Source organism: Mauremys reevesii, linkage group 9 (assembly GCF_016161935.1).
Source record: "Mauremys reevesii isolate NIE-2019 linkage group 9, ASM1616193v1, whole genome shotgun sequence".
In the NCBI taxonomy this organism is placed as follows: Eukaryota; Metazoa; Chordata; order Testudines; family Geoemydidae; genus Mauremys; species Mauremys reevesii.
Window position 1 is genome coordinate 20,847,530 of NC_052631.1, and position 23,660 is coordinate 20,871,189.

The 23,660-nt window shown below is 45.8% G+C and overlaps 1 protein-coding gene and 1 long non-coding RNA gene across 13 annotated transcripts in view; one reads left to right on the plus strand and one right to left on the minus strand.

Moving 5' to 3' along the window:
* The window catches only part of KPNA4 (karyopherin subunit alpha 4), a 102,306-nt gene that overhangs the window by 20,095 nt on the left and 58,551 nt on the right, over positions 1-23,660 (plus strand). For 3 of the 10 annotated variants that reach the window (XM_039488666.1, XM_039488671.1, XM_039488668.1), the window contains exon 2: positions 13,098-13,219. The exons of 3 other annotated variants lie outside the window; for them this stretch is intronic. In XM_039488666.1, coding sequence (XP_039344600.1) covers positions 13,142-13,219 — 78 coding nt within the window. In that variant the 5' untranslated portion in view covers positions 13,098-13,141. 4 more of the 10 variants (XM_039488669.1, XM_039488676.1, XM_039488672.1 and 1 more) reach the window with 4 other exon arrangements.
* Positions 10,305-23,649, minus strand: LOC120372024. Of its 3 annotated transcripts, none has more exons than XR_005584704.1 (6): positions 23,265-23,649; positions 18,116-18,198; positions 17,816-17,977; positions 15,954-16,078; positions 10,807-11,006; positions 10,305-10,673 (listed from the first exon to the last, which is right to left on the minus strand). It is a non-coding gene; the product is annotated as an uncharacterized LOC120372024 (long non-coding RNA). The 3 variants fall into 3 exon arrangements; XR_005584705.1 differs by having other exon boundaries at positions 10,807-11,009; XR_005584706.1 differs by lacking the exons at positions 10,305-10,673; positions 10,807-11,006 and adding an exon at positions 11,344-12,070.

The following is a 23,660-nucleotide window of genomic DNA, read 5'->3' on the forward strand; positions in this document are numbered from 1 at the left end:
CTTTCCGCCCGTGACGGCTAGTAGGAACAGTGGAGTGCTCCCTTACCTCCACAGCCCTAGCGTTCTCCATAGATTTAGTGTATATAGTTGTTAGTAATTTGTTAAGTTTCTTGTTATAGTTGTATAGTTAGTTGTATAATATAGTAGTTAGGGAATTAGAGGGGTTAGCCCTCTTCTTCCGCCCCGGTGCGGGCTTATGCCCGGAGCACCGGGATTCAAGCCCTGCGTGGCTTACCAGCGGCCCATGCCGGTGAGTGTCCCGCACTCAACACCGTCCAGCACGGCTACCGCCTACAGTTTATTTCGCCCCCTCCCTCCCACCCACCTTCCCCGTCCCTCTTCAGGGACCCCTCTCACGAGCAAGTCCTCTTACAGGAGGTCCAGTCTCTGTTGAGCGTGGGTGCCATCGAGGAGGTGCCTCCCTGCAGGCGGGGCAGGGGATTATACTCCAGATATTTTCTCATCCCCAAGGTGAAAGGAGGTCTTCGTCCCATATTAGACCTCCGCGAGCTCAACAAGTACCTCTGCAAGCTCAAGTTTCGGATGGTAACCTTGGGGACCATTATCCCTTCCTTGGATCCGGGAGACTGGTTTGCCGCCCTCGACATGAAGGATGCTTACTTTCATGTGGCAATTTATCCCCCCCACAGACGCTACCTGCGCTTCATGGTCAACGAGGCCCACTACCAGTTTGCGGTGTTGCCCTTCGGCCTCTCCACCGCACTGAGGGTATTCACCAAATGCATGGCGGTCGTGGCCGCAGCCCTCCGTCGTCGTCGAATTCATGTGTACCCATATCTCGACGACTGGCTGATTCGTGGCCGCACCCAAGAGCTGGTGGCGGCTCAGGTGTCCGAGATACTGCATCTGTTCCGGTCTCTCGGCCTACTTATCAACGCCGAAAAGTCCCACTTCGTTCCAGCGCAAAGAGTGGAATTCATAGGGGCAGTCCTCGACTCCAATCTGGCCAGAGCCTGCCTCCCTCGTGCTCGGCACGAGACGTTGGCCTCCCTCATACGGACACTGCAGGCCTTTCCAACAACAATGGTGCGGTCCTGCCTACGTCTCCTAGGTCACATGGCAGCGTGTACGTTTGTGACCGCGCACGCAAGGCTGCGACTTCGCCCGTTCCAAATGTGGCTGGCATCGGTGTACCGCCCTCATCGCGACCCCATGGATATGGTGGTGGCGGTGCCGAGACCCACTCTCCAGACGCTCACCTGGTGGCTGGATCCGGAGACAGTCTGCGCAGGGGTTCCGTTCCGCCCTCCTCGACCGTCGATCACCCTGACCACAGACGCGTCGGCGCTTGGATGGGGGGCTCACATAGGAGACCTGCACACCCAGGGTCTCTGGTCAGCCCAGGAGCTCTCCCTCCATATCAACGTCCGGGAGCTGAGAGCGATCCGTCTGGCGTGTCTCGCCTTTCGGACCCACCTTCAGGACCGCTGTGTAGCGGTGTACACGGACAACACCACAGCCATGTTCTATGTCAACAAGCAGGGCGGAGCTCGATCCTCCCCGCTTTGCAAGGAGGCAATGCTCCTCTGGGATCTTTGCATGACCCACTCGATTCGCCTCGAAGCGTTTTTTCTACCAGGAGTGCAGAACACGTTGGCCGACCGTCTGAGCAGGTCCTTCGCCTCCCACGAGTGGTCCCTTCGCCCAGATGTGGCTTACACAATCTTCCAGAGGTGGGGGTTTCCCCAGATAGACCTCTTCACCTCCCGGGCCAACAGGAAGTGCCACAGGTTCTGCTCCTTCCAGGGTCAAGCTCCAGGATCCCTCTCGGATGCGTTTCTCCTGCCATGGACGGAGTCCCTCCTCTTCGCGTTCCCCCCGTTTCCGCTCGTCCACCGAGTGTTACTCAAGCTTCGGAGGGACAGGGCCCGCGTAATACTCGTCGCTCCGGCCTGGCCAAGACAGCACTGGTATACCCTGCTGCTCGAGCTGTCGGTTCGGGAGCCCATTCCCCTTCCGTTATGGCCGGACCTCATCACTCAGGACCTCGGCAGGCTTTGTCACCCGAACCTGCACTCGCTGCATCTTACAGCTTGGTTCCTGAGTGGCTGACCGACGCAGAGAGGGGTTGTTCGGCAGCGGTGCAACAAGTTCTGCTGGAAAGCAGGAAGCCTTCGACGCGCTCTACCTACCTCGCGAAGTGGAAACGCTTCGCGCTCTGGTGCGACCAGCGAGGTCTTAACCCATTCTCGGCCCCCATCCAGACCGTCCTTGATTACCTCTGGTACCTGAAAGGTCAAGGTCTCGCGATCTCGTCCTTGAGGGTGCACCTGGCGGCTCTGTCAGCCTTTCGACCCGCTATAGGAGGTCGCTCTGTCTTCTCCAACCCAATGGTAGCCCGCTTCCTTAAAGGGTTAGACCGTCTCTACCCTCAAGTGCGTCCTCCTGCTCTGACTTGGGATCTAAACCTGGTTCTCGCCCAGATGATGGGCCCACCCTTCGAGCCCCTGGCCACGTGCTCTCTGCTCCATCTCACCTGGAAGACGGCCTTCCTCGTGGCGATCACATCCGCCAGACGAGTCTCGGAACTCCGCGCCCTGACGGAGGGTCCCCCGTATACCATCTTCCACGGGGACAAAGTGCAGCTTCGACCGCACCCGGCCTTTGGTGTCAGCCTTCCATCTCAACCAGGAGATCTTCCTCCCGGTCTTCTTTCCAAAGCCGCACGCCTCACCTCGTGAGCAACAGCTCCACACGCTGGACGTCTGCAGGACCCTCGCTTTCTACATCGACCGGACGAAGCCCTTCCGGCGTTCCTCCCAGCTCTTTGTGGCAATTGCCGACCGGATGAAAGGCGAGCCGGTTTCCTCACAACGGATTTCATCCTGGGTGACGTCCTGCATACGAGCGTGCTACGAGCTTGCTCGCGTCCCCCCGTGCCGACTCACCGCACACTCGACGAGGGTGCACGCCTCGTCGGCCGCCTTCCTGGCCCATGTTCCCATCCAGGACATCTGTAGAGCAGCCACCTGGTCTTCAGTCCACACCTTCGCTTCCCACTACGCGTTGGTGCAGCAGTCTCGAGACGATGCAGCCTTCGGCTCCGCGGTATTACACTCCACCACGTCTCATTCCGACCCCACCGCCTAGGTAAGGCTTGGGAATCACCTACATGGAATGCATAGGAGCAATCACTCGAAGAAGAAAAGGTGGTTACTCACCGTAGTAACTGGTGTTCTTCGAGATGTGTTGCTCCTATCCATTCCAGACCCACCCTCCTTCCCCACTGTCGGAATAGCTGGCAAGAAGGAACTGAGGAGCGGACGGGCCGGCTGGGGTATATAACAGCCGCCATAGCGGCGCCACTCCAGGGGGCGCCAGCCGGCCCGCCGGAGTTGCTAGGGTAAAAATGTTCCGAAGAGCCGTGCACGCGCGGCGCGCACACCTACATGGAATGGATAGGAGCAACACATCTCGAAGAACACCAGTTACTACGGTGAGTAACTGCCTTTTTTCTCATTTTAAATGTTAGTCACTCTGAGCCTGATTCTATCACCCTGACTCATAATGAATAGTACTCTACTCTGCAAATAGTTCCAGTGACTTCAGTGGTGAGCAAAAGTATACTTTTTTTAGTAGCATAACTTTTCATGGCTCTGCTGAATTTGATTATTGTGTGTGATTCTGATCTCATAAAATTTTAAATTAGTAACCTCAAGTCAGTGAAGTTATACCTGTGTAAAACTGGTGTATTTGAGAACTTCGATTGTGTTCTCATCAAGCCAGAACGCAAAGGAAGTTGGGCAAAGTTGCTTTTATATCACCTTGACACCTCCCAAATTCTGGGGCAGATGTTAGATCAGCCCATGAGGCTACTCTAACTTGCTCTACTGCAGTGGCTCCAGCATCTTGGAAACCACCAGACAGATTGCAGTGCACTCTAGCCACACTCCCTCTGTTTCCAAAACATGCCACCTGACTTGGCAACACCCTCTTGATTCCCACAACATGTCTATCCTATCCCAACTGTGCTTCTGGAATACCCCTCTTCCAGGAGCTGTAATGGAGTGACTGAGAGCAGTCAACCCTATGTCAAATGACCAGTTCTGTCATAAGGGACAGATAATAGGACAGAAAATATTATATTGCCTCTCTATAAATCCATGATATGCCCACATCTTGAATAGGGCGTGCAGATGTGGTCACCTCAAAAAAGTTGCATGGGAAGTCAGAAAAGAGCAACAAAAATGATTAGGGGTATGGAACAGCTGCCATATGAGGAGAGAGTAATAACATTGGGACTTTTCAGCTTGGAAAAGAGCTGACTAAGGGGGGATATGATAGAGGTCTATAAAATCATGACAAGTGTGAAGAAAGTAGATCACTGTTGTTTACGCCTTCTCATAACACAAGAACTAGTGGTCACCAAATGAAATTAATAGGCAGCAGGTTTAAAACAAACAAAAGGAAGTATTTCTTCACACAATGCACAGTCAACCTGTGGAACTTCTTGCCAGAGGTGGTTGTGAAGGCCAAGACTATAACAGGGTTCAAAAAAGAGCTAGATAAATTCATGGAGGATAGGTGTATCAATGGCTATTAGACAGGATGGGCAGGGATGGTATCCCTAGTCTCTATTCGTCAGAAGCCAGGAATGGGCGACAGGGGATGGATCACTTGATTACCTGTTCTGTTCATTCCCTCTGGGGCACCTGGCATTGGCCGCTGTCGGAAGACAGGATACTGGGCTAGATGGACCTTTGGTCTGACCCAGTATAGCCATTCTTATGTTCTTAAGAAAAGGGTAATAGTTCATATTTTATCAGATGAAAGAGCTTCTATAAATCCCTAACACTTGTGCTAGACTTTGTGATTGCCTGTAACTTTAAAAGGGACTTCCACATTAGGACAAATTTGAAAGAAAGAACACTTATGCAAAGTAGAAATTATTTTTCCTGTAGTTTAGAGTGTTACTGAAATTTGTGCACAAATAAGCATTTTTTCCCTTCCAAATTTTTTCTGCCTCAGCTTGAGGCTGTAGTGAAATCATAATCTGATGTGTATGACAATGTACTCTATTGCCAGAGAAATAAGTGCTATTGTGTGTGACACTTTCAGTACTCTAGCTTCAGTGCAGAATCAGTAAGCAAGAGGGGAAAAACTATAGCTTAATCTAGAGATGGGCTCAAATGATGTACAGTAGGGTTACTAGATTTCTACTGCATTAATAGTCCAAAGGCACATAAACTAGCTCAAAAGTAGCCCACTCTGTTTATTGAAACAAAGTTTCCTTAACTCATTGGTCTGTACATCAAATAACAAATGAGAGCTTTCATTAAATTCATAGTACAAATGATAGTCACTCTTTAAAAATCAAATCTGTTACAAGGTTTAACAGACCTTAATCCTATCACTCTAGAAAAAGTAGAGATTTTACTAAACTAAAGCAGTGCACTTAAGCTGGAGATGGAAGACTCAATTTGCTATCTATGAAGATGAAGATCATGTTGTGATCAAACATTTGTAAATTAAAAATAAAGACAGGAGTTTACAAGCTTCAAAAAATATTAAAAAGGAGAAATAGAACTAAACATACTTGAAACAACTGTGTTTTTCATAAATTGTCATATTTGGGTATTTGACTTGACTTAAAAACACAAACCCTTTGCTAAGGGGTGGGGGGGAAGGAAAATAAAAATGGGTCAGACTGAATTTATCCCATCCTACTTAAGTATGTATTCCTTTATGTTCTGCTCTCGTGTCAATACCAATAATACCATACCAATAATGAAGTTGCTCCAGCATTAAAGAAATGTTTCCCGTAGAGATTTGAGACATTAAAACAAACTTCACTTAACTTTCTTGATTTTCTATTTGAATAAAGACTGCTTCAAATATGTGCATTTTTACAACTCCAGAAGTTGCCCTAAAAGTAACTTGAAAGCAGTGGGACTTGTACCCAGGAGCTCTCCTTTAGAAAAAGTATAGATGTCCTATTCAGCATGTATCACATAATTTAGGCCTAACTTAATGTAGTTATTTGCTAACAGTTAGTCATTCCCCTGGTGACATCAATTCTTGCTTCCAAAGACCCATCCAAAAACCAGAAGTCTTCATTAGCATGTCATTCTATATAAACATTTCCCTTTGTCAGTAATAGTAACACTGGGTTTCAAAATCAGACCCTTCACCACTTCTGCTTTTTCCTTCCTTTGAGGCCTAATCTCCATCTGACTCTGATTCCAAAACAAGAAGTGTGTTTGCAGCAGGCTGAGGCCTGGCAGGAGCAGGAACTCCACACACCCTAAACTAGAACTACCTCACCCAACCAGCCAGAGCCTGGAGCTCTTTGACCACCATCACAAAAAAACAGTCTCTCTTCCCCATTCTCTACTCTTCAATACACACCCCTCACTTCTATTATTGAATGAAACAAGCAATTTCTACCTTCCCCACTGAAATAATAATGGGCAGTAAAGTAGCCCTAGAGAAGGAAAGTAATAAATGCACACTTTAATATTGTTCTTTTGGGAGCCTACGGTGAGCACCATGTTAGTTGTGTCCCTTAAAGGGCTCTGTGATCAGTTCTTAGATTAGCAGGGAGTGGAAGAGAGGGTTTAGTGAGCTCAAGGGTAGGGAAGTTAAAGGCAAAGAGGAGGAGACCAAGAGGGGAACTGGATGAGAGTCCAGCACTCTGCTTCAGAGGAGTATCCATGTTAGTCTGTATCCGCAAAAACAATGAGGAGTCCTTGTGGGACCTTAGAGACTAACAAATTTATTTGGGCATAAGCTTTCGTGGGCTATTACCCACTTCATCAGATGCATGGAGTGAAAAAAAGTAGGCAGGTATAAATTATACAGCACATGAAAAGATGAGAGTTGCCTTACCAAGTGGGAGGTCAGTGCTAATGAGGCCAATTCAGTCATGGTGGATGTAGTCCATTCCCAACAGTTGACAAAAAGCTGAGAGTATCAACAGAGGGAAGATTATTTTTTGTAGTGACCCAGCCACTCGTAGTCTTTATTCAAGCCTAATTTGATGGTGTCAAGTTTTCAAATTAATTCCAGTTCTGTAGTTTCTTCTTGAAGTCTGTTTTTGAAGGTTTTTTGTTGTTGTTGTTGAGTGTCCAGGGAGAATGAAGTGCTCTCCTACTGGTTTTTGAATGTTACAATTCTTGATGTCTGATTTGCATCCATTTATTCTTTTGCATAGAAACTGTCCTGTTTGGCCAATGTACATGGCAGAGGGGCATTGCTGGCACATGATTGCATATATTACCTTGGTAGATGTGCAGGTGAACAAGCCCCTGAAGGTGTTAGGTCCTGTTAGGTGTTAGGTCCTAACCATCACAGTTAGGTCCTGTGATGGTTAGGTCCCTTGAATAGATATGCGGATAGAGTTGGCAACGGGGTTTGTTGCAGGGATTGGTTCCTGAGTTAGTGCTTCTGTTGTGTGGTGTAGTTGCTGGTGAGTATCTGCTTCAGCTTGGTGGGGGCTGTCTATAAGCGAGGACTGGCCTGTCTCCTAAGGTCTGTGAGAGTGAGGATTATCCTTCAGGATAGGTTGTAGATCCTTGATGTGCTGGAGAGGTTTTAGTTGGGGGCTGTAGGTGATGGCTAGTGGTGTTTTTGCTTTCTTCATTGGGCCTGGCCTGTAGTGGGTGACTTCTGGGTACCCTTCTGGCTCTATCAGTCTGTTTTTTCACTTCCCCAGGTGGGTATTGTAGTTTTAAGAACACTTGACAGAGATCCTGTAGGTGTTAGTCTCTGTCTGAGGGATTGAAGCAAATGCGGTTGTATTTTAGGGCTTGGCTGTAGACAATGGATTGTGTGATGTGGTCTGGATGAAAGCACTTTGCTGTACACAGGCAGCCTACTGAACCCCTGCAGAGCCCGGCAGATTGCACTGGAGCTGCACATGCATGCAGCAGTCACACTGTGATCAGGATCTCAGCATTGATGTGCCCATGCTGACCACAAAACCTTAGTAAGAGTTCTACCGCTCCATGCGCTGCTAGGGGGTGTCTGGATAAAGCAGCTTCAGTGGAGGCCTCGGCGAGAGACTGAGGCCATTACCCTCTCGTGAATCCACTGAGTAGCTGTGCTGGAAAGAGCTCTTTGAGCAAGGCCATGACTCCAGCACTGAAACAGGGAGGTGTCATGTGTGCAGGGGGCTGCTGCTCCCCAGCTCAGCCACAGCCTACTCTGTGCTCACAGCACCTTGGCAGCTGGGGTGCAGAGAGGCAACGGCTGAGTACCCACAAGTTGTGGGGGGCAGAGGGAGCAAAGCTCCTGGGAGGCCTCCCTTTCTGCCACCCACTGACCAGGGCAGGGAGACTCAGTCCTGGAGTCTCCAACAGGGGAATGGGCTCCCTGTGTGCCAGCCCCCTCCCATCATACGCATGGTGGGATGCAACCAGGGGCCGCTCTTACCCCCTCAGTCTGTGGCTGGGCCTGTAGGGCACTGAGCTCCCAGGCTCTGCGGCTCCAGGGCAGCTGGGGGACACAGCTGAGGCAGCCCAAAATGTAACAGCCTATAAACAAACTAGCCCAAAATACCACAACCCATGACTTCTCAAAAAATACTGCAGCAGGCATTCCACAGACTTGGCAACATTGTTCTGATGATGAGCATCTTCAGCTCCTTTTAAAGTCAGTTGTAGATGAGGGCACTCAGCACCTATCAAAACAAAATAACAGCAAAACAAGGACACTGGACTTCAGAAAGGCAGATTTCAAACAACTCAGAGAAATAGTAGGCAAAGTCCCATGGAAAGACCAATTAGGAAGAAAAGAAGTCAAAGGGGCCTGGCAGTTCCTAAAAGATGTAATACTTTGAACATCTTCCACAGGCATTACTTTGGAATGAGCTGATCTTATAAATTTCCGCTGTAGATTTCCATTACTCGTCTCCATAAAGGATAGACATAATGCCATGTTAAAAAATCATATTTTTGTTTCAGTGCCAATCATGCTACTTTTAAAAATCTTTTCAAGTTTACACAAGTTGTTTGCTGCTTTTGATATTCTTCACTTGACATTAGCATGTCATAACCAATGCACAGCTCCCTAAATAAGTAAAATGACTTACTATTAGCGTTTCTCTGTCTACTGTGATTTCTTTTAGGACATTGATAGAAGACAAAATATATGGCTCTTTGTTGATAAACAAACCAATTCCATTAAATGATGTGTTGAACTAAGCAGGACAATGTTACCAGCAAAAACAAGTTCATCCAACTGTACTTTATAATTTGTCCATAAAATTCCTCATTTGCCTTCTACAGTTACTTGCATCATGGCATAGTCAATGATCAGTGCAAACCCCAGTGGGGACATAATACTCCAGTTGTGATTTCTCTTACACCAGTGTAAATCGGGAACAACTCCAATGAAGTTAAATGGGGTGATAGCATTAAGCCAGTGTCCATGAGATCAGAATTCAACCCAATACTCTTTAAAAAAAAAAAAAAAAAAAAAAACCAAAACTTAGAAAGCATGGTAATGTATTAGAACAGGACTTCATGGTAGACCTCATTCTGCACAGTGATGTGGGAGATATGGGTTTGGTTTCCAATCAGAGGACTAGATCCTCCGCTGGTGTAAATCAGCAATGCTCCATAGAAGTCAAAATAGTGCAACTCCATTATGCCATCAGAGGATCTGGCATACAGTGTTTTACTCCCTGTGAAGGCAGACTTTGGGGAATACGTTATATGCAGTAAGCGAGGGAGTACCTTGCATTACTTTATAGCTAATTATGGAGTGATATTAATAGATAGTTTCCCTTTTCAATCTAGTGCATTGTTGATAGAAAAATGTTGGCCACGAGTTCAGGGATACAAAAAGAAGAGAAATCTTGGAAAACAAAATCCTTAGGGACTCAATATGAAGGGAGGGAGTTGGGAGGGAAGCCTGGTTTCAGCAACAAAACTAAACTGATGCAGTGACATCAATAGACCTTTGGCTTTATCAGTATCTTGAGTATGTATTGAAGCAATGTTCAAGAACATCTTTCAGTGACTCCAGTGGCTAGTACAACATAGTTTCAACACTATAAGTGGAAAGGCATTAAATCCCCTGAGGCTGTGGATATTTTAGGATTTATCCAATAATTTTTCAATTTCATGTAGCTTATTAATTTGCAGAGCTGAGCTGCTGGAAAGTGACTTTTGAACACCATTCTTACTGATAAAAGGCAGTTATTTAAAAAGAGGAAATTCTCCCTACTGCTCCTGCCATTAAGTGGAAACAAAAATCCCTTCCCTGCCCAAGCAGTGGTAGCAATAGCAGAGGCATGTAAGGTTAGAAAATAAGGTCAGTAAAATGATAAAAAATGAGAATCTGGCTCAAGCTGTTTAATCAGTATAAGAGACAAGCAAAAATGATCGAGAGGTGGGGTTTGTTTTGATTTGGGTTTTCACATCCTTCCTGAATCAATTTCTGTAATGTGCACCAACATTAGTATCTTCCATTCTTCTCTGTAATTTGCTGTTGCTTCCATCTGTTGTATGGTGTTGAGATCAATCTCTCCCAACAAAGGGGGGTTCTTAAGGTTTCTTTTGGGTGCCTTTGTTTCCTCACACCAGTTGGCTTCCACTTGATGACTTTATATGGGAATATCTCTCTGTTGGCATCCAGAGTACATGCCCCAAATACAGTAGAACTCCATTTATCCAGTCTAATTGCCAGATCAGATACTAGAGATAAATCTGAGAATGGGAAAATTAGATGCTGCAGTGCCATCTAGTGGCCAAAGGAGAGAGCACCAGCTTCTGGGGTTTGCAGAGAGATGGGTAAGGGAAGATCTGATAAACATGGTTTGACTGTATGTATTGTACTTACTTCTGATTCTAGTGGAGGCAAGCTGTTGGATGGTCATTTCTTGGATCTTTGTTGGTAATTAAGTCTTTCCATCCAATGCCCAGGATCTTTTCGTAGGCACTCTATTTAGCAGTTGTCTAATTTTTGGTCTAATCTTTTGGTAGATCGCCAGCTCTCACAGCCACGTTAGCAGTAGTGCGAAACAGGGTTGCATCTTATTTCTGCTGTTTGGGACGGCCATAGACCGGATAACAAAGTTGTTATATATTAGCAATACTAAAACTGGTATAGAATGATGTAACACTCTGGGGTTCATCCAGGCCAGTGAGGGCTTCTGTCACCTTCTGCCTGGACCATAACTAGGGCAGGTCGAATGGGACAGCAGCCCAGGGCACAAAGCCAGTAGTGGTGGGAAAAATGGGGCAGTGAAGGATCAGCCCCAGTGGCATCAGCCAGAGCAGAGGGTACTCAGCCCTATCTCCTCCATGCAGGATTGGGCCCAGTAGCATCAGCCAGAGCCCAGGGTGCTCAGTGGGGCCCCTGGCAGGATTGGTACCAGTGACCCTGGCCAAAGCAAGCTCTCCCTGCTATGCTAGGACCATGGTGGCAGCAGGTAGGCAGAGCACTGAGTGCTGCCAGCTGCCTGACCATGGGCCTGAGCAGAGGCATGTATTCTCATGGCCTGGGTTTCCGGAGCTGGCAGGAGTGAGTCTGTCTGTCAGCAGCAGCTGCCTGCCCCCAGCACCTGGACTGGGTTCTGGGCTCACATGGCAGAACTCGGGCTGTGCGACTGTAAGCCTGTCAGCCACAGAGTTGGGGCAGAGCAGCCAAGGGGAGCAAGGAGCAGCTCCACTCTGTGTGTAGGGACCATAGGGAGAGTGACCCAGCTTCAATGGCAGATCCCTAGGTGGCAAACATGGTGTGACCAAGCTGCTGAGAGGCAGGTGGCCAAGGGGCATGAGTACTTCAGGTTGCTCCTCTGGGAGCATATTATGGCAGCCAGGCTCCATAGGTAGCAGCTAGCTCTAGGGGGGTCTCACCAGCCAGCACCAAGCTCCTCTGGTGCAGAGGCAAGTGTGCATCAGGGGCAGGGGCAATGGATTCTCCTTAAAAATGGGGGAGCCACAAGGCCTTGCCCCTTACAAGTCCCTACCTCCTGGCCAAGCCAGAGCTGTAGGAGGCAGGAGAGCAGTGCAGGAGGGGAGTGCAATCCAGTCTTGGCCAGAGAAGTTGTTGGGGAGAGGGGGAGGCAGGGTGTCGAGGAAGCATTACTCCTTGTGAAAGACTAAATCAATTCCATGTTGTTTTTATTGTGACATAGCAATTATTTACATAAATCAAGGGTTCTCAAACTGTGGGTTGGGACCCCAAAGTGAGTCACAACCCAATTTTAATGGGGTTGCCAGGGCTGGCCTTAGACTTGCTGGGAACTGGGGCTGCAGGTGAACCCCAAGCCCCACCACCTGGGGCCAAAGCCAGAGGGCTTCTGCCCTGGGTGGCAGGGCTCAGGTCACAGGATCTCCACCTGGGGCTGAAACTCTTGGATTTTGGCTTCCCTGCCCTGGGGTGGTGGGGCTTGGGCTTTTGTTTCTGCCCCCTGTCTTCCCCCCACAAGCCAGTGAGGCTCGGGTGGGCTCAAGCTTTGGTTCTCCCCTCCTAGGGTCATGTAGTAATTGTTGTTGTCAGAAGGGGGTTGCGATGCAATGAAGTTTGAGAACCCCTGATATAAAATGATTGCTATAAGTTTAAAGTTCTTTAATATGTATATCTATATCTTATCAACTCTAAAAGGTAATATAATTTCCATGTATGAGTGTGAATCATGATATATTAGGTCAGTGGTTCTCAAATTATTTACTATCCACCCCTTCTGTTATCAAAGGAAATAAACTAGGAGGGGAAAGGGTCAACACAGTAAGAGCATAGGGTTGGCAGTTCCCCTATCTTAGGGGTGAGGGGATGGTAGAGTGGAGTCTCCATCTGAGCAGCCACAGAAAGGCATGCATTTTTGTGTGCATTAAAGGTTGTTTTGGGTTTTTTCGTTTTTCAACCTGAAATTCTCCCAAATACTCTGGCAGAGAAGTAGAGGAGAATTAAAATCAAAAGACAGACTAAAAGCATTATTTTTATTTTTAAAAAAACCTCATGATTTTTGGCCCCAATCCCATTTGATTTTGATTTCTTGAGGTTGGTAATACTGCATTAGGTCTGTGAGCTGTACCTCAGGAAGGAACCCTGAATATTAGTTCTACTCATAACCAGCAGTAGCTGCTACTACAGTTTACTTGGGCTATGCTCTCTTTTAAATAAAGGTTATTTATCAGAATCCACCCCAGACTCCTACCTGTTACCCACCATGGAGCAGCAGAGACATCTGTGCTTGGGGCAGTTAGGGGAAAGAAGACAGGCATGTGATGAAGGACACTTGACAAAGGTAATTTACTTTGAAACTATTTTAATTAACATTAGAGACCAAGGGTCAAATCATCCCCATTGTATCCCCATCATCCATAGCTAAATTACATCAAGGATTAATTTGGTCTGGTAACTTTATGTAAGAATATGGAATTCAAATTTTAAACATCAGTTTAAATGTCAATTTTTGTTCTAGAAGATTAAAATTCTCTTAAAAATTAAATTTGGAGGATCAGAGGGTTTGGGGCTCAGAGCAGAAAACTCCTCTAAGGTGCAAAAAAAATTAAAATGCATTTCTAGCTCAAATGGGATGGTCTGCATCTTCAATGCATATTCCATCATGTTGCTTCCTTCAAGTATACAGACCTCAGTAAGGATGGATGTGGGAGCTCTGGCAGGAGCTCACATGGAGACTTTGCTGCTGTGGCGGGAGCAGATGCTCAGAGTGCACAGCCTTTTATTTGAAAACAAGCTGACAACAAGCAGAGAAAATCTAAACCAGTGGCTTAGCATTGGCCAGCGAGGCAACATCAACAGCAAATAGCCCAGGAAAGATGACCACCTGCTTTGTGGGAACATTTTCATTTTTAAATAAGCAAAAGTGAGAATCTGATTCAAACGGTACAGGGGAAAATAAAACTGCAGAAGAGGATGAAGAGGCTTGTCTTAAAGCAAGCCCCACCCTTAATGGTGAAATCCTGGAGGTTGGAGTAGCTCAATGATACAGCAGAACCATGACAGTTCCAACACATGAACATTGGAGGGCAGGTGTGATTAAAAAGGGACACCCTGGTATTCTGTAGATAGAAATCAAGGTGGCTTTTTTGCTTTTGTTTTCCCTAGGTTTAACCATATAAACTGTGATCTTAGTTGCGTACATGTGAATCCAGATTAACTCCACTGAAGCCAACTCTGTTGTTATTACACCACCAAGGAAATGTTAGACTTTTTTTTTTTTTGCACTCGTCATGATCTATTTCTGTATGGTATAGAATTTGAGCTTCACTGTGTTGAGAGTTCTGTGCTGACTTGCCTTGGAATCATATCTCCACTGGCTCATCAGTCCTGACATGAGCACGTTGCAGACTCCTCCATCCTTCCATCTAACAGCAAACCTCCACTCACACTTCACTAACGCTTCATAGAAATATATCATTGATGTTTCCAAACTCACCTGCTTGCCATGGCAGAGCGAGGGGAGGAGGGGTACCGGGGGGTGGGAGAAGAGTGGGGAAAGATAAGGTTGCACACTGAATTTTTTGGGTATTACAGTGGGGCCATAGTCCTTTTTAATAAAGCTTATAGCTTGTTGTGGGGCTGTCCTAGTAAATACATTTTCTTCTTAGAAAATGATCATGGGAATCTTTTAAATATTGCACCTTGTTATACTGTACATAACTCAATTTAATATATTTATTGGTTTTTGTGTTTTGATACCAACTTTAGATATTTGATATGGCCAGTGTCAGCAAGACTAGTTGGGTTCCAAGGCTCGGACACTCGGTGTAAAATTAAAACAAATCTCTGTGTGTATATCTACCTATATAGCTATATCTTTCATCTGGTATATTATAATATACCAGATGAAAGATCATAAAATATCCTACCCACAATCCACTTTTTTAATTCTAGGTGTTCCATTTCAAGTCTGAAATGGCATATAAACCCCAGGATTAATGAGTATTTTTGCAGATAATTTTTATCTTCTCAGTTTAAAATGTAATTTTTTATTTATTTTTTATAAAATGAGGGCTAGGTTTACTGGATCTGAAAATCCATTTTCAGTAAATCATTGTACATCAGTGCACATTTGGAAAAAATACCATAAACATGAGCACCTGCTGAAAGTTAGAGGGAGTTAAATCACTTTATGGGCTTATCTGAAAGAGGGTTTTAAGACATCAACATCTTGCTAATCAACCATTAAGTTAAGTTACAGTGCAAAAATCTATAAAATGATGAACAAGAACCCATTTGCAAACTTAGTAGATTGCCTGGAAATAAAAAGTACACATTTTTATAATGGGAATTTATCAGCTAAAGAAAGTATTTGTACATAATCTAACATTTAAAAAATATTGGGGCCTGATTCTCAGATACACTAAGGTCCCTCTACACCATTCTTGCAGAGTAAAGGTGCTTTAAAGTGGGCAGAAACTGTTTCCTGAGAATATCTCCTGTGCAGGAGCAGGCCCTCTGAGGCAGTGTATGTGCTGGTGGAAGGGCTCTACATTGGCCCCACTCCAAGCCCTCAGGGATGGATGGAGGTAGGGAGATGTTGGGGTGTGGCCAGAGTACAGTGAACTGTATTGCACTACTCTACAGCTTCTGATGATTCCTGGGACCCATTGGGGGGGGAGGGGCATGGGAAGCAGGGCATAAGTTGGAGTAACCTTGAGGGTGGTTTAACTTACATCAAGGACCAGGCAGGCCACTTCATAAGTGAGTAGTGTAGAGCCATGTCCAATGACCTCATGCCACCTAAAGACTGTTTAAACCAGCTCACAGTCCCCTGTTTGAGCAATGCAACAATGGATGGAATATAGACTAGGCTCTAGTTCCATGTCTCTGGGCATTTGCATTTAGAACTCCACTCTGAGAGAAGGGCAAATATATTAAAGCCATAGTTTTGTACACATCACATATATCATCCCAGAATATATCATACCTATTAAACTTGTGTAATGTACATATTTTTTTATGCTGGAAATACTTCCATCCAAGTACACCCTTTTTGGAGAAACTAAAAGTACCTGAGTCTCTGGACTTTTTTGGAAGATGGCATAATGCCAGGAAACCAACAATTTAAAAGGGAGTCTGCTGTCAATCCTTCAAATCCATAATTTCTTCTAAGTATTTGGCTATCAGCAGTGCTGCTCTGAGGGTAAAATGAAGTTAATGGTGAGGAAGAGTGAGAAACTGCTTGAAGAAATCACTGATAGTGACCTTTTAAGTTCCTTGCTTTAGTTATGGTTATCATACGTGGAATGGCTACTTGTGCTACTCTTTAACACTATTGCAAATACTCTCCATAGTGCCCTCATGAAGAAATAAATACAATTACCATGGTATCTCTGACAGCTAGATAAATTAGACTGCAGTTAAACATAATAGACCTGCTTCATTCCTGATGTCTCAATTGAAGTCAGTGGAGTTACAATAAGCATGACTATGTCCTCTGTGAATTATTCTCCAAATGATAACAGACCAGAAAGACACATCAAAGACTATTGAAGGACAAGCTCCTTTCTATGAACACACAATTTAGTGGGAGCTAAGAATGTGATTCATGGGGGAAAAAAATACACCCATAAGAATGTTATGCTAGATCCGACAATTTTAGAAGCTTTGAAAGTTCAGGACAGGTCTGGATTGAATGGGAATCCTCCAGGGAACACTAGATCTGTGGTTCTCAATTTTCAAACTGCAAGTCACAAAATGATGGAAAAATTATTGCACAGTCCTCCATATCTCAGTTTGTTGCAAAATAATGTGGGATTAAGGTCATAGGAAGCAACAGTGGGAGAGTTTTGGGTGCTGCAGGGCAGTGGAGTGGGAAGACTTTCTGTAGGGCTATTATAGGTTATTGGTACTGGTTGAGGGGTAGATGTGGGGCTAATGCATCTACATTGGGGTTGGTACAGATATTGGCTTATTTTCCCCCCTACCCTTCTTCTCACACCCACAGGTTATTTGATCCTAGGTCAGAGCTTAATTGTGGTGGTGAAAATTGGAAGAGAGGGATTCAGCTCTCATGTGTTTGGATGAGAAATGAAAAGGGCAGTACAGCAGCAGGAGAGAGTAAGGAGGGAGCAAGGTGTTCTTTCCTCAGGCTCCCATTGGGTCCTAGACCATATAATTTTGCTTTTCCCCTTCCACTACCATCAGTCAAGGGCCTGACCATTTGTGATCATTTAATCTCAGGACGTTGTCTGTAAAATGTGAGTTAAACCCCAATATTTTCAATTTCAATAAATAAATTTCAGTAAAGATAATTGCATTCTGCCAGTCAAGGGGGGGCTCAATTGTGCTTTAAGACACTGGCCCATATTGAAGGCTTTTTGGAGCTGCACAACTCCAAGAAATATTCTGCACACTGCTTCCCAGATCTCCCAGGTGCACAAGGGGAGTGACTAGGAAGCACTTATACAGAACTATTTATAATAATGTGCTTTTAAGTGCCTTCCCTTTAAGTTATGAGACTATTGCCTTGGTGTTATAGTGGTAACTCTTCCATGTTTTGTAGTATTTGTACAGATAGATATTATGGTTAAGATTGTAAAGCTTCTTCCATAAATTTTCTTTTTCACTCTCTAAAATTTTCAGATGTTGGCCTTTTCAGTGAACAATAACTCTGAAACACTGGAACTTTAAATATACTAACTACATTATCAAGGCAGTATGATTGAAGTCTTCAGTCTTTTGCTACCATGGCCTTTAGTCACACTTTTGATTTGTTTAGATAACTTTTTCTGTATTCTGCCCTCCTGGTACACAGTGGGCAATAATTGCACATCTGAGGCCTGGTCTACACTGGGGGGGGGGGTCGAACTAAGGTACGCAACTACGCGAATAGTGTAGCTGAAGTCTAACTACCTTAGTTTGAACTACTTACCCATCCTCACGGCGCGGGATCAATGTCCGCGGCTCCCCCGTCGACTCCGCCACCGCCGTTCGGACGTACCCTGAGTGTCTTAAGTCCCTGAATATAGTTGCCAGTGCAATCTTCTTTCCATCATGTCAATGTGTGTGATTATGACATTTTAAGCTAGGACAACTTGAAAGAGGGGAAGAGTGTGAGGAATTGTAAGTGTACCATTGAAACATGCAACACAATCCTTAATCACAATAGGAGGCTTTAAAATCTGTCTGAAAATTAAAACAAACTGAGAGAGACTTCTTTCAGAGACTTAACCTGTTCTGTGTATGAACAGCGGGCTTCGTACAAGAAACTCAGCAGCAGAAGCTTCAGCAAAAACAAGGGAGGAACTTTCCACACTAGCAAAGAAAGAAAAAGCACTGTTACTCATTGACCTTTTCCTATTCGAATGATGCAGCCACATTCTAATTGTTCAGCTTATGATTGTTCTCAGCAGAAACAGTGCAAAAATGAGCTAGAACTGAAAACACTGATGGAGTCTCTTGTTTCTCTGACTCAAAATGGAAAACATCAGTTTGAAATTTAATCGCTTTTAAAAAATAAGCTCTGAGAGCTGCCCTTTTCTTGTGGTTTTACAATCACTGTCCTATTTTTTTTCTAGGCCATTCCTGTAGCAAACACCTGCATAAATAATGGAAACTAAATACAAATATTTTCTCTCTAATCTGTTAATAGTCGTGAAAAGAAAACAACTCTTTTAAGTGTGATTCAGCAGCACTCGTCATCCACACATTTGTGACAGTTAAACATGATTAGTACAACTATTAGTACGTAGGAATAAATACCACTTATTTTGAAAAAGCTCCAACCCATACAAAATGCAAACACGTATCTAGTTAACAACACAGGTTCTTATGAGCCCATCATCCCAGTGCTGTTCTCTCTACATCAGTGATGGGCAACCTGTGGCCCATCAGGGTAGTCCGCTGGTGGCCGCCAGACATTTTGTTTACATTTGCACGACCAGCCGCAGCTCCCAGTGGCCACAGTGCGCTGTTCCCAACCCATGGGAGCTGCAGGAAGCGGTGACCATCATATTCCTGCAGGCCGCAGGTTGCCCACCACTACTCAACATTATCTCCCTAGTGAACAGAGAATCAAATTTCAAATCTGTCCTGGACTCCTGATACAAAAACCATCACTTGAGTCTGCTAGCACTAGTAACTTGAGTTGGCTGGCGTGACTTAGTGAATAGGGCAGACCTCAAATGAACTTCCCTCAACAGCTTCTAACTCAGGGGTGGGCAAACTATGGCCCGCTGGCCGCTTCCGGTCTGTCAGATATTTTTATCCATCCCTTGAGCTCCTGCCAGGAAGCATGGCTTGGCTTGCCCTGCTCTGCTCGCCTGGTGCTCCCGAGCCTGATTCACAATTCCCTTGATGAGCACCATCTTCTGGCATGCAGGGCCAAACTGCGCAGGCGCAACTTCACCATGCTGTTTCTGGGATTGGAATCACACCCCTACATGGCAGCCCCCCCTCACACACACACACCCAGCAGTGCACCCAATCCCCTCCTGATCTCCTATGGCCACACCCTCAAGAGCCTCAAAATTGCCCAGAGGCTGCACCCATCCCGGCTAGGGTGCCTCCGCCCGTGGCAGTGCCTGATATGGCTGCCTTGGTGTCACTACCAGCAGGGCCCCTAGGAGTCCCTGGTAGCGCCCCTCCACGCCACACCCCATGAGCTCCCCTTTCCCCCACCTCAGTAACATCCCTTATAGAGCCCCCCATGCCACACTCTATAAAGTCCCCCTCCATCACCAGGCATTCATGACCCGCCTTACAATTTCCTTACCAGATGTGGCCCTCAGGCCATAAAGTTCACCAATCCAGGTCGCCAATCCTCCATTGCCTTCCCCCAATATCTGCAGGCCCCACACCATGTGGACTTTTCTTGCCATCTATATATTACCTGTTTCCTGACCAGAAGTCACCTACCTCTGCATATAGGGCTACTCAGCATTCATTTCTTACATTGGTATGTGGTTTCCAGTACCGGTAATTGTACTCCTCCATCTCGGGCCCAGAGCTCTGTGGTTTTTTTAGAACAGCCCCCACCCCCAAGAAACATTGCTTCTGTATAATACCAGCTAGCTAGAAGCCAACACCAAGGTACTGGTGGATCTGTGGTGCAATGTTAGTAGGGACCATGATTTTGGGAGCAAGAACTGAAATGCCATGATATTTCAAACTGGCTGACCGAACAGGGACTCCAGTGAATAGAACCTCAGCACTTGGAGAAAAATTAGAGGAATTAAGATGCTCTACCAGAAGATCAAGTACCATAAATCCCAGTACAGTAATTTCCCAAGAATGTACTCATACTATACCAAGATGGATCACATAATTAGCAGGACCCCAAATACAGACCCTGATTTCATACTGGATGTTTTTAGAGATCCAGGCAGGGTTGCGGGTTGGATGGACAACAGGAAGTGAATAGAGTCAGAGAACAGCAAACTGAAGCAATAGGAGCCAGCTTTTGCATCTAGCGAGTCCAAGCTTAGCCTGCAGTAACAGGACCTATTTTGAAGATGAGACCCAAGTGGCAGAACAGTTCAGCATGGACACAGTGGAGGAATGATTATTGCAGCCTGGAAAGATCCATGCCACTATTTTCTATTATTGTTATGGAGGATATTGTACTTTAAGGGGGTGGTGGTTTACCAGCTAATGACCAATCTCCATTATTCTTATGGAGAATATTATTAAATGGAATTGTATTAGACACACTTTATCCAAACAGTTCTGTGCACATACCATCTTGCTTTCAATAAACTGAAGGCACATTCCATGACTATCCTAACACCTATTATGTATTTAGTTAAACCTTATTTTTCCCAGGTGTTTGCAAATAGGAAGCATGTTCTAGGGAAGCAGAGGATAGGCTGAGTCTTCCAAAATAGTAATGGTGAGGGGGACAGACACCCTCTTGGTATCATTATTTCTTGGGCACAAACTACTTGCTTGTCCATATTCAAATAGACCACATCTCCAGAATAACCTGTTTTTGCACACTGTGCCAGTGCAGCCAACGTAGGTATCCATTAGCCTCCTTCTATGGTCCACCATGTCCTGCATAATGAATGAATAATAGACTTTTCTGTTTATATACTCATGTGAACCATGGGAGTGGAGAGGCAGATAATGAACACATGTGCTATTGATGATCCCACCCCAGTTCAGGAAGCCCATTTACTGAAAGCTTGCAGTTTTTTTTAGGGGCACTGCCCACCTTCGCCACCTGCGGATGAACCATAGTAATCATTGTCTGACAAATTCATCACTACAGAATCTAGTTGACTTGCCAATACTGAATGGATTAGACACAGATCTGACGATCTTGGGTAGCTAGCTTCCAGAGGACAATAGCATCCTTCTTGTGGACTGGTATGGTCCCTCTCCTCCTCATTTCCTGCTATTGAAAGGCTGGAGAGAATTCCTCATGCAGCTTCAGGAATGTGGCCTTGCTAATGCAGAAGTTCTCTGCCTACTGCTGCTCACCTTCTGCTCCTGACAACTCCGGCTGAATTTAAGCCCTGAGACTATTATAGCAAGAGCCCCAGCCCTCCACTCTTATTCTCCAGTGTGGCCTCTCTTCGCTTATGCTAGGCTGATACAAGGGAAGTAACTTGAGGATAGATCACTCTAGTTAATTCTGTAGCATGGACATGTCTACACTGCAGGCGAAAGGTGAACCTGAGCACAGGCATACCCATGCTTGCTTTAATCTAACTAGCACAGATAACAAGAGTAGTGTAGAAGTAGTGGCACAGGCTTCAGCATGAAATAGCAACCAGCGAACATACCCAGCGCTGATACTCTGTAATGAAAACCATGCCACTATGTCTAAACTGCTAGTGTTAGCTCTGCTAGATAAAGTATGTCCATGCTCAATCACACTTTACACCTGCAGTGTAGACATGTCTGTGCTATAGAATTAACTAGTATGAGCTACCCTCAATTTACTTCCCTGCTGTCTGTCTATCCTGAGGAAGAGAGGCCCTATTTGGGAATAACTCTGTATATCTGCACTACAACCTTAGGGTCTGATTCCCATTTTGAGTAGGCATACCTGCACTAGTTCTCATTGGAGCTACCCTACCACTCTAAAACTAGTTGCATAACTGGGGAAGTGGCAGCACAGGCCAGCCACTCTGAGCATGTAACCATGGGGTTCAGATGCATTTGTATTCAGGGAGACTAGCCTGCGGTGCCACGCCACTAAGATTTCACTGCTACTTTTAGCATGCTAGCTCACATGCAAATGTGTGTATGGGAAATGGGAATCCCATTTCTGAACTGTAATGTAGACTTAACCTCAGAGACTTTTTAGCTAATTTCTGTTCCAAACTGAAGGATTCAGGTCTGCTCCATTTTTGCCAAAAATTTAGTTCACTTTTCACACTACTGAAGGTTGCACACACTGAAAACCTGCTAAGAGATTGAATCCACTGATTCCAAAGAAGCTACTGTTGACTTCTGTCTCAAACTAATCCCACTGTGACAGAAGGAGGTAGACAGTGTTGGTGTCACTAGGCATAACCCTAGGTAACTCAGGAGGGTGGAAAGCCATAAGTGTCAATAAAGCCTTCTGTAGTAGGCCTGAATGAACTAAAGTCACTCCATGTCTGACCAAAGCGCTTCCATGTTTATGCTTGAACTTTAATCAACCTAGCAGGCCAGTAACCGAGAATGGAATGTACAACAGCTAGCTCAACTGTGGTACTGCCAGGAGATAATGATGGGGCCTGCTTACACCTGGCTAAGGGAGGGGGGCAGAATAACAGATCAAAGAAATAAAACAAGATAACTGTTCACAGAAGAGTTACTAACGAGCTAAAGTGGTTTTTGCCAAGTATGACTTAACTGCTTAACGTAATTGCTATTGCAAAGTGTATTTGCTGCATGGGAATGAAAGGTGGGGGGAGAGGAGGAGTGTGGGGGTGATGGGAATGCTTAGCTGAAGTTATGTATAAAGAGAGGAAAACCGCTTGTATCTGTGTGCAGGATTTGAGATTGCTATGTCTCCCTTGCACCTTATTTGGGCTCAAATAAACCTTTTTTTGCTTCTCCACCCTGGTGTGTCTATTGGAGCGAGGCACTCCGGGCAACGAACCACTGTTGCTGTCGCCTCTGTGCCGGCAACAACAGGGAGGTGCAAATTTGATGGAGGGTAAAGGGGAGTTGGATGGAAGTAGAGGAAGTGACTCAGTTGGGAAAAAATAAGTGAAACAGTGAAAGCTGAGAGCCCCAGTACCCAGTCATCCCCAAGTGCTGGTTTCTGCACAAACGCAGGGCTAGAATAAGCAAAAGACACAGTTTTGTCCTGTGATTATTTAGAAAACATAGTGAAAAGTTTTGTAACAGTTAATAAATAATAAAAACCAGCAGCTACTAACCGCTTATCTGCCTCCTCCCCCTCAGCAGCGGGTGCCACACAGTCTCTTGCCCCACAGGCTAGAGACAGAGGGAGAAGCCTCCGCAGCTCCCAAGGTACGCGCGCAGCAGCGGAGTGGGGCGGGAAGGATGATGTTGTTGACTTTTACTTGTGCCAACAACGGAAGAAGCAGCTGCTGGAGGAGTAGGGGACCCCGCGCCCCCACCTCTAAAAATCTGGGGCTCAAAATGGCTGTCTGGCTTAGTGGGAACCCCCGCTGGCTGCTGTGACAGAAGCACTCGCTCCCTCTCCCTTCTCGCCCTCGGTGCCTTCCCCCTGCGGGTCTCCGCCTCCCTCGCTCCCCACATCGAGCGCCTTGTCCCGTCACAACCGCTCTTCCTCCACCGCTCCCTCCTCC